This window comes from Anopheles maculipalpis, chromosome 3RL (assembly GCF_943734695.1).
Source record: "Anopheles maculipalpis chromosome 3RL, idAnoMacuDA_375_x, whole genome shotgun sequence".
Classification (NCBI taxonomy): Eukaryota; Metazoa; Arthropoda; class Insecta; order Diptera; family Culicidae; genus Anopheles; species Anopheles maculipalpis.
Genome location: NC_064872.1, coordinates 85,363,416 through 85,380,804, shown reverse-complemented (window position 1 = coordinate 85,380,804; position 17,389 = coordinate 85,363,416). Strand labels below are relative to the sequence as shown.

The 17,389-nt window shown below is 41.2% G+C and overlaps 3 protein-coding genes across 3 annotated transcripts in view; 2 read left to right on the top strand and 1 right to left on the bottom strand.

The window, feature by feature from the left end:
* LOC126562512 (protein hairy) overlaps nucleotides 1-17,389 on the bottom strand; it is a 579,505-nt gene that overhangs the window by 36,544 nt on the left and 525,572 nt on the right. The gene's annotated exons all lie outside the window — the stretch shown is intronic.
* Nucleotides 9,625-10,714, top strand: LOC126561111 (leucine-rich repeats and immunoglobulin-like domains protein 2). Its single transcript, XM_050217057.1, has 2 exons — nucleotides 9,625-10,527; nucleotides 10,595-10,714. Exons 1-2 carry the CDS (start codon nucleotides 9,625-9,627, stop codon nucleotides 10,712-10,714), a joined length of 1,023 nt encoding a protein of 340 aa, XP_050073014.1.
* Nucleotides 11,870-13,852, top strand: LOC126562306 (leucine-rich repeats and immunoglobulin-like domains protein 2). Its single transcript, XM_050218765.1, has 2 exons — nucleotides 11,870-11,895; nucleotides 12,560-13,852. Exons 1-2 carry the CDS (start codon nucleotides 11,870-11,872, stop codon nucleotides 13,845-13,847), a joined length of 1,314 nt encoding a protein of 437 aa, XP_050074722.1. The 3' UTR covers nucleotides 13,848-13,852.

Below are 17,389 nucleotides of genomic sequence, written 5' to 3'. Positions count from 1 at the left end.
CATGATTTACGAATGCACCTGAGCCCGCGATCCTTTTGCACGGTTCCGTACGGTTTAAATGGGCAACAGCATTACGAGAAGAAAAAGGAAAACATTAAAAAAAAACAAAAACAACACCGGCCAGTACCGTTTAGTGTGTGAGAATACTGTCTTGAGCCCTTTTTTTCCTTTTTACGCTGTAGATGCTGTGTAGCTGTTCGTGTCTTCGTCTTCCTCGGCGCTGTGCGCGATCGCTAAAGACAAATGCAGCGAGCGGGCGTACAGTGCATGAGTGAATCGCGGAACACTGGGGATGTTAAAAACCATCGTGCACAAGCCTCCGCGACGGAATAATAAATGAAACCGCGTCACCGCGGGATGACCTCTAGCCGTACGGTCCGTGCCGTCAGGTTGCGCTTTCCCATCTCAGGCCAAACGCTGTAAACATTCGGATCCACCGTACGGTTGTTGTCGGCAACCCCTTTTTTTGCGAAAGGATCGTGGCAAACGATCGATGCGTTAGAGTCGGCAGCGAAACTCAACGCTGGGTTTAGGAATAGGGACGGTGGTTTCGTAAAACGGTGTCAATTGAATCAACCCTACGACTTTTTCTGATTGGTTTTGCTGGCGAGACTGGAAGGCAAGCAACGGGAAAGGTTTTGCCTACTGGGCTAAGACGCGAGTGCTTTCGTCTCGCAGATCACTGATGACATCGTCACTGCCGGGGTCAGGTAGGTTGCAGGTTAACCTAATGAATCAGTCGAGACCTCCCGGTCGATGATGTTGGAGAGTTGCATTTAGCAAGCTTGGTGTGATGGGATAACAGGCATGGTTTGAAGTATTTTAAATAAATATTTGCAAATTGGAATTAATAGAAATAATTAACGTTTGCCCGTACGTTGGAGATAGTCAATCACTTTCTGGTCAGTAGCAATGGCCGCCAAATCTCAAACAACTTTTCTTGTTGCACTAGAAGATGTTGTCCCACATCTTGATTCCACTGGTAAGAACATTTGATCAAATTTTTGGATATGCTTCAGGTCCAGAATAAGCTGTTGATCCTTCAAAAGAAGACACAAATTAAACAAATTAAACGAACGAACTCAGCTCTCGAATAAAAGCATCTATTGATAATAAATTTGAAATTTCCTGAGGGAGGAAAGGCTGGCTCTTCAGCATTCTTTTCTTTGTGGCAGAAGGTATTCTTCTGCTCAAACTGAGCTTCCTCAAACACGCATACCAAACCGGGGTGTACTACGCTGAAGCTCACACATTTCGATACTTCTCCCTGTTTTGCCCACCAGCCACGATAATCGATCATTATGCCAGATTCACTGACGATCGACCAAAATGTCGCTTTTGTGCGTAATTGGACCCTGTTTCGGGTCGGTTTCTGGACTTGTTGGGGTGTAGGGAGGTAGGTTTGAAAGTGGAAGCGAAGCGATAAATAAAAATCGACAGCAATCATAATTTCATCGAAACATGATACATGTAATTGATTTTTTTGTGTGCTATTATTGTTGCTGTATCTCCATTAATGGGTGTGCTTTAGGGCGGAAGGATGTCGAGAAGCATCCATCGGTCGGCCAGTGGGACGATTGGAACCGTGAAACATGATGAGATCCAACCCGCATAGCTGTGCGCCCAGCTGATAAAGTGGAGAACTGGTTCGGGCGGAAATAAAGTACAGAATTTCAATGACCTACTTCGGTGAAGTTTACGGGCGCCATTTTTTATCCCCAGGAGGAAGAAAATTAAATGAAGAAACGGCGAAAAGATTGAAACAAAACAATCGCTCAGCAATAAAACAATAAACACAATGAGATGGAGAGGAAAAACTGCAAACTGTAAAGAAATAGTTTTGTGCTGACATGACAATTTCACAATCATCGACAAAGTGCTTGATTAATGTCCTGCGGTTATTTTTTTGCAATGGGAAGCGATCGGTCCCGGTCATTCGATCGACCATCCCATATGCGGGAAAGCCCTGTGTGGGTTTCGGCTGTGGAATGGAACGGGCGAAGATGATTTCCAGATTTTGCGATCCCTTTTATTGGTTTCGTGAGTTAATTTATCATCGCTTTGTGCAGTTGCAGTACGTAAAAGTAAACTGCTTACCACTCGCTTTCTTATCGCTTTTCCATTATCGAGCCGTGTACCGTGAGGTTCGAGAGCTTTCAAGAGCTGAAGAGGAGAAACAAAAAAAAAACCCCAATGATGCGCTTTCCGTTCGTCATCAATCATGTTTGCTACCGAAAAACAAAACCCACCCAAAAAAAAAAACAAAAAACAAAAAAAAAGTCAGAAGAAAATACCAGTGTGACCTTCTGCATGGTGCGAGGTGGTTTCGAATTTATTATTTCTACTCGACGAGAAATTATTGACACGTAGCTCGCAGCACGCAATGCGCTGCTTCGCCAGTGTGCGCGAAGGTAGGAACTGCGAACAGCGTAAGAACACCGAAAAGGACCTTTCATTATCGAACGTAGGACCCGCGGTGTGGCAAAGTGTGATCGTGACGGAACCGTAAAGCGAACGCATTAGCAATGATAACGGGCTAACGGTTTATGATAATAAGGTTCGGGTATCTGCTGGAAGCATGTATGTATAATCAGCATACGGTGCGCGGGAATGCGATGCGGGCGGGAGGCGGTAATGATGAAGTTATAGCATGTGTACGAGGTGGGTAAATGGTGGCCTGATGGTTGGTTTTTTTTCGAATTTAATGTCCCAACCGAGGTGTATTTCGATGGGTCAGGAAATCTTTGCAAGAATGATTTACATTGTACGATTGATTTGATTTGCGTGACGGAATGAGCAGATTTGGAAGAAAATTATGGAATGCTTTGTATTCGAGAAAAATTAAACAATGATCAGGCATCGATTGAATGAAAGTTTTATTTTTATTGGAATCAAGTTGAAAAAGTGTTAGTCTATGGGTTTAATTTATAAACGATATTTATATTATCTTCAAAGTCTTTTGATAATTAAACGAAAGTAAGCTCAGCTTTATTATTTCGATCAAAAGTTTAGAAATCTTCCTTTCCTCCCTTTTTTTAAAGTTTCTTTTTTTTAAGTCCTTGGAAGACACTTTGTCGCTGTTTTTATTGAAGCAACGTTAGCTTCCTTTGTTTGTTAATAATCGCTCTACCAATCAGTATTTCTAGCCCTAATCTTTTGAAGCTCTGATGATCTCGTCATGGTTAATGAATCAAAATATTTTTGAAACGTGATTGCTTAGGGCAATTCTGATTCCATACCCATGGTTTCATAAATTTATAGAAGCTTTGAGTCTCCTAGACAACATTCGTCTCTTACATATAACCGATGGATCGCTGAGTAATTGTAATTCTAGTTTCTACTCTGAGCAGTTCTTTTGCACACACGAGGGATTCTGACAGACATTTCGAAAACTTTCCTTCTTCATATCTCAACAACATTGTTGTCAGAGCACAAAATTTTGTTTTCTCCTAGCAAAGGAGAAACTGATTGTTCTAGCCAAGGATAAACCATGTAAAGCTATCTTAACAGTTGGAAAATCAAAATAAGAAAAAGCAACATCTTCCTATTTCACGAAGAAGTAAGCCACAACTTAAGAAAATTACCACCAGATAAGTTTATCCACCGCAAAAGCGCCGCCAACTCTTAATTCACCTTTAATTACCTCCATCTCGCTAAACGGAGAATGGGAAAAAATATTTGTGGTCAAAGGCCAAGAATGTGCATGTGAAAATTCCAACACACATACACCACCGACTATGCTGCGAAAACTTTATCCAAGGTGTTAATACCGCTTTTCACATTTCCACTATCAGTCAGCCATGATCGAGTGAGGGGCTCTTAATACCGTTTCACCGAGGGGCAAACGTAATGGGGTCCCTTAGGAAACGGCAGAGAACCACCGTAAGCACACGGAACCAAACGCTAACGGAGAAATAGTGAAGGAAACGATCAAAAACGTTTGATGTTACCAACCGAGGCGGACGACAATCGTGCATCGGCAACGACTGTAGGCTTTAACCTTTCCTTCTGACCCTGTGCATTACTTGGCGGACTTGGAGGATCTTTTTTCTTCCCATTATCAAACGTTGGCGCATCTCAACCTCACCGATCCAGCGCTTCCTATGCGCGGCATTCGGGAGAATGTTTGATAGAGTTGAATCCGACCGGTAATCGTCGGTGACTTTGCGCTGTGTGTTCGCGAATTAGAAAGGGCCCCTGCCAAGCACGCGGGCTACCCTAACCACCCTTGGGAATGCTTAAACGATTGCGATAATTCAAAACACATGTAGACAACAAATTATCGTCATCATCAGTTTATTGGCACGCCGGTTTTATTGGAAGCGACCCACGGTTGCCCGCGAACCTCACTGCTAGTTATTTGGCATTGGATCGATCGTACCTCCCACGCGTGCATCATTTCCACCCGCCGTTCAGGTTTTTGGTTGTGGGTGATGTGGGTATCTTTTGGGTGGAAAATGGCAATGGAAGGTACAGGGGGTTTGCAAATAACTGCCAGTAATTGCAAATCGGAGACATAGTGGCTAGTACAGTAATGGTGGTCGAGGTTTCGGATCGGATTAAAGCGAACCACTTTGTAGGCATTTTTCTGGTGGGATTAATGCAACTTAGAATAAATCATAGATTGAGTGGATTAGCTAAGTGAAAGAGTTAAATGAAGCGAGTTTTTAATGCGGTAAAATCTATTCTGGTATGATGGAGTGTTGATATTGGATTGGACGTATGTTGACTCAACACTTCAATGCGTATTAGCAAGTTTATAGTTCATGTAAAATATAATGTGAAAGAGGATCCATAAAAGTAGATTATTTTATAGCTATTTTCTCATTTTTTAACTCTTACGTTACATGTTCTCTCCTGAAAACCGATTAAACATTATGAAAAACCTCAACTTATCTTCTCACCATCATCCTAACGTGTTGTTCACGACATAAAGTTTATTACACATTTCCTCACGTGTTCACAAAGTAATAGAAAATAGACATACGTACACTACAAAACCACAGCGCCCCAGCATCGTGCATCCAGCCTAACGATCGTCGATGTGTCGCGAATCAATTTCACCTAACTTATGACACAGTAAATCGTAGCCAAGAATGGGTACGCGGTGGTGACTTGTACACGCGCGCTGATGACGAACCCTTCCAGCTCGTGTTTCCAATACCCGCGAACAATACCATTCGAAACCAATCAAAGATGCAATCCGTGCTCGAAGGGTACCGCTGTGTATTCGAGGGGGAATCGTCAGAAATTACACACGCCCTCCACTTATGGTTTGTATTCTTTCGCGCGTGTTGGCCATTACGGGTGGTGCATTCATTCATAAAAAAGCACACACACACACACACACACACACACACACACACACACACACACACACACACACACACACACACATACTCATCGTCATACTTTGTCATGGCGTTCGTGCAGGTCGTACTGCATAGATGCATGGACGGACGTTCAACTGTCCCTCATGGGGTGGGTGTTGACCACGATTGCACTGCTTGCTTGAGCTAGGGTTCGTATGTAACCGATCGGTTTCGGCGAACGTCAAGCGGATGTAGGTGATCGTATAAAGTTTATGGTGCCAACGATGATCGGCACGGTCCTGCCGGTAAGCACCACGCGAACGAGCACACACACACACAATGTTGCACAAGAGCGGCAATCGGTGCTAAAAATAATTCATGACGCTGTAAAACCCTGCTTGGTTCGGTGCTGTGGCGAAGGTGGTTTTTGAGATGGATTTCTGCTGGATGAATAGAGAATCGATGGGTCGCAATCGTAATAGCGATTTGTGCTGAGGAGAACATCTGTATATGGTCTTTAAAAATAATATATTTTAGGTAAAATATTTTCAATTCATATTTAGACTGGAAATTAAAGAATAACATTTGCTTTTTTGAAAATTGATTTAATTGACGAAGTTAGCTACCTTTTCTAGAAAATGTCTTTTGTTTTTCGTTATTGAACTATTGTTTATTTTTTATTCAAAATAGCTCTCTGCTCCGTTGCTTGTTCAATGTTTGTTTTGGGTGAAATTCAATCCTTAATTCTTTGTTTTTAATTTCAAGTATTTGGTCTCTACGCTATTGTTGAGTGATTGTTGTATGAAAATAGGGTTTAAGACAACAGTTACTCGGTTTAAGTTAACAATTAATTTCGACTTTTAAATGAACATCAAAGGTCTTCGCAGTCAGGAAATATTGAAGCATAGCATAACATTTAAGCATTAAAGCTAAAATTATCAAAAATAAAAAAAATAAAATGTCTGTTGGATGCCACGGGATTCAGCACAAAAATTGCATGATTTTAAAACTAATAAAACACCCTCGGTTCTGGATTGTGTAATGCTTCCACCATTCACCAGTACACACAGTATATTGAATCATTGATTAACGTGTTTATTTTTTCGGCTTCGGCAGGTATACACACAAATTGAAAAGCTCTGATTACAGTAATTGAGTTTAGTCCACTTGAATTAAACCTGCCCGTTGAATGTAATTAACAATTATATTTACCAGATTTTGTATGTCTATCAATTGTCTGTTTCAGGTGATTGCCTTCGTCCGGCTGATCAATTATAACAGATGATGCCTTTGAATGTTTGATGAATCAATTTCAAAAGGCATATTATATGAACTATTTATGGCATACTCCACTTGCAATGAGAATGAAAGACGAGACGATATTCAACGTAATATTAAATCTGAAAATGTTTTAGAACAATGAAAGTAGGAGGATTATGTGTTAACAAGACTGACACAATTGTTGAATTGTAAGTTACTTAAAGGCTTACATTATTTAGAAAAAATATCGGATTCAAAGTAAGTTAGAGTGGCTTTTAAGGATCTGAAAATTGCAGTAAAAAACCTGGCAGTGGTTCACTTCAAACCCATTTCTTTGACACTATCTTAAAACGCCACAAGCGGAACCAGTTCCGATTCGGTTTTGTACGTTTTTTTTCTTCGTCTTGTCATAATTATATGATGTTAAACGGTAACCCATAGCAAAACGATCACTGTGCAAACATCACAAATGACGTCCAGAAAAACAGTTCCTTTCGGGTGTGTTTTTTTTCTCCTATCCACTGTCTCTCCCAGGCATCAACATCTAAGGATTATGGGCGACAGCACACACACTTCTGGTGCGCATTCTGAAGTACTTCCAGGTGGCTTCCATCCATTTAGCGTGATCTCGTGAAAGCGATGGTTTTAGCGTTTTTCACCATTTCAGACGCTTTTCTTTAGCGGTTCCTTCTGTGCTCGCCATGCTATAACCTTCAACCAAAAATTTGCACAAGCCTGTCCTGTCATCCTGAGAGCTGGCCTCAAGCTTGAAAGCGGCAAACTCGTTGCTCCTTAGGAATCGGGCTGCTCAACGGTCGGAGTGAGGAGAGATCCGAAAAAAAAACAAAACCGAACCGAACCGAACTAAAGGTGCCAGCACCGGAGCGCGTTCGCGGTCTCGGACCGAGCCTCTGTAATTAAGCAGTTTATAATAAATGTTTTCAAATAATCATTATTAAAGTGGATGTTTATGGTTGATGGTGCCGCTGACGGCCACAGGGCCGGTAATGGACAGTTCTCTCTACTTGGGCCGGCTGTACTACGTCTTTTTCTCTTTCTCGCACGCACACACACACACGTTCACAAAGCAATATTGGTTTTTTTATTCGGGGGCCTTTCGTCAGCCAGCAAAACAAAATCAGCAAAACATTTGGTGGATTCGGTCATCACCCAGAAAGCCCCAAACGGGACGATGTGTGTTCTCAGCTGACGCAAGAACGTGAAGAATGTTTCTACATCTTCGTGGGCCCGCAAGCCAAGGGTCAAATGCTTTTTTTCCAGCCAGCACGATAGTGTTGCATTTGGATGGACTTTTGATTGACGGAATAAGTAGCGTCGAGCCCACCGATCCTCCGAGATAGCTTCAGACCGTCGATGCGCGTTTGAGTTTGATTTATTCGGCGGCTTTTCGAAATCACCCGTGACCGTGGCAAATTAGCGTGTGCCCCGTAACGCATCGCTCATGCAGAATGTCTCTGAAAAATGTGAGAGAATACCCAAAGGAAAGCAGAGGTACAGCGTGGCAAACGAAGGTGTAAAAGCGAGGAGGTTTTGTTGATTAATTAGACTCATTAGAAAGGTTTTAATGTGGTGGTACGCACTGGATGAGAACCAGTGGACAGCTTCATCTATAAGCGGGTCATCATTTGTTTCTATTAGTGTGAAAATTGAAACTATAATTGATCGATGCAACGTAGTCCAAATAGAATTAGTTTTAATTTGTTTTTAACAGAGAAAAATATGGAACGTAGACTTGCGAAGAGCATATCCGGCTTGCACCCAAAGGGCCTCAGGTTCAATTATCAATGTGGGGGGAAAACCAAATCGACATAATTATGTTTTCTATGTTGTTTACCACTGTATAAACCAGTCCTGGACAGTTGTTTCCCTTTTAGCTGAATTCTCGTTAAGTACAACGTAAACATACCATAGGGAAGCAAAACTGCCAACCGACATGCCGACGGGATAAAACATTGCAATCGGAATGTTGATTTGATGTAACGCTGAACGAGTGTTTCCCATGATCAATTGGATAAACGATGATGACGTGCTTTGAATAGAAATATTGAACGCGATAAAGAACCTGATGAGAATTGGATTTTATTTCTGGTGTGTTTGTAAGCTAAAGGGCAGTTATTTAAATCCTGATTGGGAGAATATGTTTAGCACATGCATCATGAAGCAATATTGACTGTAAATATTCAATTAATCTTTAAAACGTTTCCTAGAAGGCGTTCTATTAATGGAAAGGGCAATCAGTTAAAGAAAACATATCATTTCTCGTGAAACTACGATTAGCAGCTGTCTGGTAAACAAATAACATAAATCCGTGATCAATTCCCAGAAAGTTCAGCTGTTTCGCGCCAGCACATAATTGCTTGTAAAACTGCGATTATAATCTGTCTGCAAACAAATAACAAATCAATTCGATCACTTTCTTATCATACAATTATGTAAAAGGCTAATTCGAGTAGCCCTACCGGAGAAGTATAAGAGAGCATCAATTTCATTCCGATCGCCAATTCAAGATGGTTAAGCTGTGCGTGGTTTTATTGTAAGTATTGAGATAGTTGTAATTATACAGTGAAATGTGTTCTGATAAAGGGGGCAGTGCAGAACAGTGACTGATTATTTGAAGTGAATAAGACAATGTGTACTGATTTGATTCTGCAGATCCATTAGATTCATCCGATCAGTTATACTAAAATGTTGAACTTTATAATTTTTGGCTTATCTTGGCTTCGTTGCTAATGAAGTTAATGATTTTAGTTTTTAAAGTCTTTTATCGTGTCCTAAAGATGAATATTTTTATTTAATTCAATAAGCAAAGTTACACCTCAGAAAAACAGGAAAACCTTTGAGCAAATGCTCAGTTACTCTGCCAAAATAAAGTCTAGGAATCCTTACATATATCAGAAATGATCTTGTAAATCGGTCAATCTTTAACTAAATAGTGTACACAACAGCTAATCTAGCATTCCACTTGCTTCATTCCAGGATGGTAGCCGCCGGGCTACTTTCGAGCGCTTTTGCGAAGCACCTCACCTGTAATATGAAGACAACCCAACGCTGCAGCTTTAGCAGCGTCAAGTTGTACCACGATGAAGTAATGCAGACCGAATTTTTCAGCCAGTATCCGTCGAAAGTCACCAAGGTAGAGTTCGTGCGCTCCTCATTGGCAGCAATACCGCCGATTCTGTTCCAAACTTTCCTAAAGCTGGAAACAGTCGATGCACATAACAGTCATGTCGAGCGTGTGTATTCAAACACCTTTGAAGATGCAAAGGCGCTTAAAGCGTTGAGTCTGAGAGGAAACCAAATCACCGAATTGCTAGCCGATGCATTTTACGGTGCGAATCGTCTTGAATGGCTGGATCTTTCGGACAACTTGATCGCTACAGTTCACAGTACAGCGTTCAGGCATTTGTCTAATCTCAAGACCTTGAGACTGAACGACAACCATATCTCTCATCTGCATTCGACCTTGTTTGATGAGTTGTCCGAGATGGAAAGATTAGAGCTGCAGGAGAACGATCTGACAACGATTGGAGATCTAGTGTTCAGCGGGTGCCCTTCACTGATGTTCCTGAACGTATCGCACAACGCCCTGAAGACGTTCCATTTGAACAAGCTGGATCGTCGTTATAATTTCGATCTGATCGACGTCAGCCACAATCATCTCGAGTTTGTGAACATCCCTGGATGTCTTCGTCAACTATATGCATCCAAAAACGATATCCATACGGTGGAAAGTAGTGGAACTCAGTCGGCACTGGTTCGGCTCAAGCTGTCACGAAATAAGATTTCGAGCATTGCCGACATACCAACGTTTGCAAAGTTGACCTATCTCGATATGTCGTATAACAGACTTAATGACTTTGAGTGCAGTTCGATGACACGTTTTCCGAAGTTGGCGCTACTCCAGCTGCATGGCAATCAGTTTGACGCATCTCAAGTAAGTTTATTCGGTTGCTAATCGGATTGTGCATCTTGATCTGGTTGGATCTTGGGTGCTCCATCAGAACCAGCTGCTACGTATCACGGTCAGCGATTTGTTCGATGCCAGTGAGAGGTGCGTTACTGCAGATAAGATAGCTGAAGGGAGCAACCATTACTGTGTACGCAATCGTCGCGATTCGTAAAAAAACTGTTGTTCGTAGGTTCTGGATTGACGTGTGTAACAGTTTTATAGTGATTGAAGGTTAGATCAGAATAAATAAAAAGTGCATTTTTGTAACTGGAATGATTTTGTTTTCAAACTTAATACGGAGTGCCGTTGAGAACGATGAGAGATGTCGAACAATGTTTTTATCGATAGCTTTTATTTGGCTCGATGTAAGAATGTAGCAACTGATATAACGTTCTACTTTTTGAAAATTACAGAGTTGAGAAAAACTATTGTTATAACGCGATTTGGGGAAATTCTAGCTCATGTTACCTTTTCCTTCTTGGCTTAATGACTTACCGGCGCCATTGTCGCCACACCACAGGGCTGTCCCACGCTCACTCACCTTACTTAAATTTAATTTCTTTCGCGTACAGAGCACTTGTTGTCGCTTGTTATTTTTTAGAGTATATTATTCACTATTTCTTTTAGTACTTCCTCCACTTTTCATCTACTGATTGGGATTACTGATAGAATTAATGCGTGAGACAGTACCCAAGGAGATAATGTTTTGAAAAATTGATAATTAGTCAACACATGCGGTATTGACGAAACGCTATTAGTCGTAATAATGAAAGCAAATAAATAAATAAAATAATTCCAGCAAACCAGTTCAGCGCAATCGGTTCCCTTTTAGCTAAACTCTCATTAAAATCAATATAAACATACTAAAAGAAATCAAAACTGCCTACCGATATGCCGACGGCATAAAACATTGCAATCGGAATGTTGATTTGATGTAACGCTGAACGAGTGTTTCCCATGATCAAGTGGATGAACGATGATGGCGTGCTTTGAATAGAAATGTTGACGCGATAAAGAACCTGTTGAGATTTTATTTCAGGTGTGTTTGTGTCAAATTCGAATCTGTGCTGCAAATTTTCAGCGCACTTTATGCTACAAAACACTTCCTTGAAGGCGTTTTATTGCTGGAAAGTACAATTACTCACCGCAAGCATATTATTTCTCGTGAAACTGCAATTATCAGCTGTCGATGGGTTAAAGTTGAGGGCAAAATAAATAACATCAATCCGGTCACTTCCTTATCATGGATTTATTTTAAAAGCGAAGTGTTACGACTCAGCCGAGAAGCATGCGAGAGTTTCAGTTTCATTCCGATCGTCGATTCAAGATGGTTAAGCTGTGCATAGTTTTGGTGTAAGTATTGAGATAGTTGTGAATTTATGGAGAGGCAGAACAAACAGCGTGTTTTAAAAATGTGTTTTAGTAAAGTGGCAGTGAAGTGATTGAGACAATGTGTACTGGTTCAATTATGCTGAAATTTACAAGAGGATTCGTGACAAAGCTCTAACCTAGAAACATCTTTTTCTTAGTGTTGAAATAAAACCACTGATAGATTTTTGCAACGAAGCATTTGAACAGTGATGGATTTATCATTTTCATTAAAAATTAATTCGAAAATCATGAACAGTGCTAAAAGCAAACACTCTCAAAATCGATGCTGTGTGTGCAAAGGTTAGCAATAAGATGGCCGACTTAGCATGACGTTTTGTCAAGAAGAAAAAGTGTAGTAATTCATTCATGTTGATCTACGTGTATTGATTGCCGTGACACTTCTATGCGTGTCACGGGTTTTACCGTACGGAGGCTTGTTTATAATATTTTTCTAAACAATCATGCTCGTCAGTTTAATGATTGTTTCGCTGATGAGATGAACAACGATTCATTCCGTTTCTTGTCCAACGTTAATCCTCTTTTTTGAATGAGGATTGTCCATGCGAAATTCAGTACCAATGGATACGAATATTCAGGGAGTGTTTCATACACAAAATAATCAAATATTCCACATATTTCGTTCCAGGATGGTAGCCGCCGTGCTACCTCAGAGCGTTTTTTCGAAAAAACTTTCCTGCAGGATGGAACCAAACCGAAGCTGCAGCCTTATTGACATCAAGCTGTACGCCGATGAAGTTATGCATACTGAATTTGTCAGCCCGAACCCGTCGACCCTCACCAAGGTGCAGTTCGAGCGCTCCACTTTGGCAGCAATCTCGCCGGCCATGTTCCAAACGTTCCCAAAGCTCGACACAGTTAACGCATCCAACAGCGAAATCAAGCGAGTATATTCGAACACCTTTGCCGATGCAAGATCGCTTCTGTCACTGTATCTGAGAGGCAACAAAATCAACGAATTGCCAGCTGAAGCATTTTTCGGTGCGAATCGTCTTGAAGTACTGGATGTTTCGCACAATGGGATTTCCACAATTCACAGTACAGCGTTCAAGCGATTGCGTAATTTAAAAACCTTGAAGCTGAACGAAAACAGTATCACGCAGCTGGATTCTAACGTGTTTGATGATTTGTCCGAGATGGAAAATTTAGAGCTGCAGCAGAATGATCTGTCAACGATTGGAGATCTAGTGTTCAGCGGGTGCCCTTCACTGACGACCCTGAACGTATCGCACAACGCCCTGAAGACGTTCAGTATGGCACAGTTCGAGCGTCGTTATAATTTCGATCTGATCGACGTCAGCCACAATCATCTCGAGCTAGTGAATATCCCTGCAAGCCTTCGTCAGCTGGTTGCAACCGGAAACGGCATTCGTACGGTGGAAAGTAATGCGATAAACGGGTCGGCACTGATTCTGCTCAAAATGCCACAGAACAAAATGACAAGCGTCGACGAGATACCACCATTCGATAAGCTGATCACTCTCGATCTGTCGTATAACAAAATTTATGAGTTTGACTTTAGTTCGATCATACGGTTTCCGAAGCTGTTGCTGCTCAAGCTGGATGGCAATCAGCTTGAATCGGTGAGTAATAGTTTGGAAAAACCGCTGACACACCTGAAGTACGTCCATCTGGCCGATAATCGCTTCGTACATCTTGACCTGAACGTGATGCAAGCCGTGCCGCGTGTTTTGAAGCTAGATCTCCGTCGGAACCAGCTGGAACGGATCACGGTTACCGATTTGTCCGATTCATTCCCGGTGATGGTGCGTTTGATGTTGGAAGGCAATCGATTCCGTTGCGAAGACAACAAACAACTGATAAGAGAGCTGAAGGGTTCCATCACTGCGTACGCAATGACACGCAAGGATTGTCGCAAGAATGAGAATCTTATTGAGGGAATCTGTTGCTCGTAGGTGCTTTGCTGTTTTAAGCCTAGATTGGTACAAATAAAATGTGCATTTTCGAATCTAAAATGAACTTGTTTGCATTTGGTCCTCCAATAAGTTTTGACGGATACTGAATATGGAGTGATATTGATCGTTTAATTCGTTTCAAGCCATTAATATAGGAACAGATCGAATCAATAGTAGTTTAAAATACACTTCACTTCCCTCTTAGTCCACAGAATTGATTCCACAATTGATTTTAGAAGCATTTTTTTTAATTATCTCCTTTCACTTTTTTCATCCTATGATTAATCATTTCGTCGTGGAGATTTTCCCACAATAAAGCATGCTTTTAAAATAAAGCAGCATGAAAGACTTTTCTCGGAAAACTACGACGAGAATATTTTTATCTTCTAGTAGATGATGAAACACAAACTTCACAGCAGTTTCCTTTTATGAGAATAAGAATTATTAAAAAAGAATGCATGGATCACGCATTATTTTTTAATAATTTCTTTTTTCCAAAAATGTGACGTGCTTCTGAACACATTTATTCGACAAAACCCAAAAATCACCACTGATTATTGAACCTACACTGAGTGCTGCTTCACACGAACTATCCTTTTGGACTGACGAATAGTTCTATCATCACGAGCGCAGAACAATTTTCCGTACCGTTCTCTACTTCAACATGATTTTATTTTCCTATCACGACTCAAAAGGGTTATATAATGAGATGGAACATAGAATTTCACACACTCAGTATTGAGTAAAAATGAGGAAAAAAAATTGGAAGCATTGCCAAAGTTTTCCTCAAAAGAAAACTGGTTTCCCGGCACTCTTTTTCAAGCTGCTCCGGCTTTATGTAATTTGAATAAAAGGAATCACGTTCCGCGTGTCCTGTCAAACGTTGTCGGCCTGCAACAAACGGTTATTCAGTAAGCATGGGGTTCCAAGCAAGTCCAAGTCTCCCTGGTTCGGGTCTTGATATAGAAATGCATTAATAAAAAAACACAACACATTAAATAAAAACACACTTGGATGATAGGAGCACGGCGAAACAAACGAATCCTCAGCGAGTTCCTTTTTTTCTCTGACCCCATGCGCCCGGATGATTATTGTACAGTTGAATGTCCTGCGCGTCCCCTTTTTCATCCAGCATCCAGCTGTCTCCTGGTAGCGCAAATGCATCGGCAACCCTTTCGCGCGCCACCGAAAGGGTTGAGCCTAAACAAAACAGAGCGCCGGCGGTCTGTGGCCAAACTCCGGACCTCCTGAATGGGAAAATTGAATAATATCTAGATTGATAATAAAGCAAACAAAGATTTCATAGTTTATGTTTTTCCTCTCTCTCTCTCTCTTTCTCATGCTACATTGAGACTTTTGTTCTGGACCACGGGAAAGTAGTCTTTGACCCTCGTGGAATGCAGCTAGAGGGTTTTGTTTGCTTGCTTGGTTGTTTTGGAACATCGGATCTGGTGTCCTTTTTTTACCACATCTGGACACATTCTCACACACACAAACACACACGCACACAAATGTACTTCAGTACCGATTGTGAACCCGAATGTCCAGGAACCGAGCGTTGGGAAAGGGTTAAGATTGGCCCTGAGAATTTAAGCCGGCTAGGGTAGTAAAAAATGGATGTGGAAAGGACATTCCATTTACCGGGACCGGGAGGATGAATGAAAATTTACCTAATTTCAGGCTAAAACCCTTTCGCTTGTCCTAGGGAAACCGGTTCAATCGGACTTTACTGGCCGCCCTACTTTGTAGTTCTTCCTAATCATCTCGGAAAGGATGCTGAACAGCTGATTAGTGATGCAGCTGCTAGCGGGATGTTGGTGCGTGTGCCAGTTTTCGGGTACACGATGTGAGCATTGACGGCACTCACTTTTTCGGTGACCACAATTAGCGGAACGGCCCGTTTCGCACCGTTTAACCGGTCGACCGTTTTGCGTTGGACAGTGTGTATTGAATTTGTTTAATGCGTGTTGTTGCTGCTACCAGCCGGTGGGCCAGAGTGTTGTTCAGCCGTACATCGCAGAATTATCCAATTGGACCGTTATTATCGCAGCACTACAGCATCCCCTGCGGTGTGCATAACGCACCTGGACAGCTGGACTGGTAGTGCTTTGGTCGGTACAGTCGTTAGTGGGGTAGAGAGATGAGAGTTTTTTTTCTTCAACTGCAAGTATCGGCATCTTTCAGAAGTGATGCGTGATCATGATGGAGCAGCGAAAACGGGTTGATCAGCATATACACGATGATGTCCATGTTAATAATGCAGTAAGCCACATTACATGGTGTATGCTTTGTTGTGCTGTCTTATGAGAGCGTTTTGAGGTTTTTGTAATATTATCTCTTCTGATCTACTTCTGTAAAATAGTTTTACATGGTGTATTGCAGCACTTAAAATTAATTTTAGTTGTGATTTTTGTTTTTGCGTACATAGAAATTGTATTATTTTACGGTCTTTCATGTATGAATTTCATTTATGTTACGTAGCGATTGTCATCTATTTTTCCAAGTGTTTTTAACCTTATTTCTATTCAGATGATGGGTTGTGTTTGTGCTCTTGAGACACCAACATTCTGCCATTACAAGCATTACTTGAAAATGTTTCGCAACAAAATAGTTAGTCCTGTGTATGATATTGTTCTTCCAGATAGGTTTACATACCTGATTCTGACTTATGGAAATCCGTGGCCAGTCTTGCTGGGTTTCTGAGATATCGAGTCTTTCTTTGCCGTTGGGAACCTTGTGTGTTGGAAAATAATTAGGAGGATTTTTTAAAGACTACGCTAAAAATTCTAGAGTGAACGTATTTTGTCTCAAATTTTGTCAGAAAGACAAGGATAAAAATTTCAAAATAAAAATGATTTCGAAGGACACACGAAGGTTCGTTTCCATTAAGAAACATTTATACTGCAGCAATTTTTTGACTCAAAATTTAAAAGTTGAAGAATAGTTTCTCTTCCCTCTTTTTTAAAAACTCTTTGTCAACATAAATATCCTTCCCATATTTTCCTTCCCGTATGCTAGTAATTGATTTACTATTTTTCCATGGACTGAATCCCGGAATGCACATAAAAAATAGCGCGAATGGATACCTTTTGAGAAGCAAATTTTCAGAAGAACGTTCACTAGCGAACCTAAAACGAACGAAGCTAAAGAAGCAAAAAGAAAAAAAATCCGATGTGTGTCTACGCCCATTTCAATGAGTTTGAGGCAGTCTACGAGCAATGGGAAGTAATAGAAAAGATTTGAAAAAGTGCCCACACACACTCATACACAGCAGCAGCAGCAGCAGCAGCAGCAGCAGCAGCAGCAGCAGCTTCTAGTGCATGCATTAACCATAAGTGCAAATTACAAATGCTTCTGCCAGGTTGCACTGCAGAAATGGGGTTTCGCTTCCTTCGGCTCACTTCTTTCATTTTCACGACCGACACATAACTGGGCAACGATGGTGGAAAGGGGCGTCTAAAAATGCAAATAAAAAGAAATATTCCTTAGAAAATATTCCGGGTGGAAAATTGCGTTGCAAGCGGGTCGCTGTGCTTGCAATC

Coding starts and splice junctions, on each gene's coding strand:
- LOC126561111 (XM_050217057.1), top strand. CDS start 9,625: ATGAAGACAACCCAACGCTGCAGCTTTAGCAGCGTCAAGTTGTACCAC. Junction 10,528..10,594: donor ATCAGTTTGACGCATCTCAA/GTAAGTTTATTC, acceptor GTGCTCCATCAG/AACCAGCTGCTACGTATCAC.
- LOC126562306 (XM_050218765.1), top strand. CDS start 11,870: ATGGTTAAGCTGTGCATAGTTTTGGT. Junction 11,896..12,559: donor AAGCTGTGCATAGTTTTGGT/GTAAGTATTGAG, acceptor ATTTCGTTCCAG/GATGGTAGCCGCCGTGCTAC.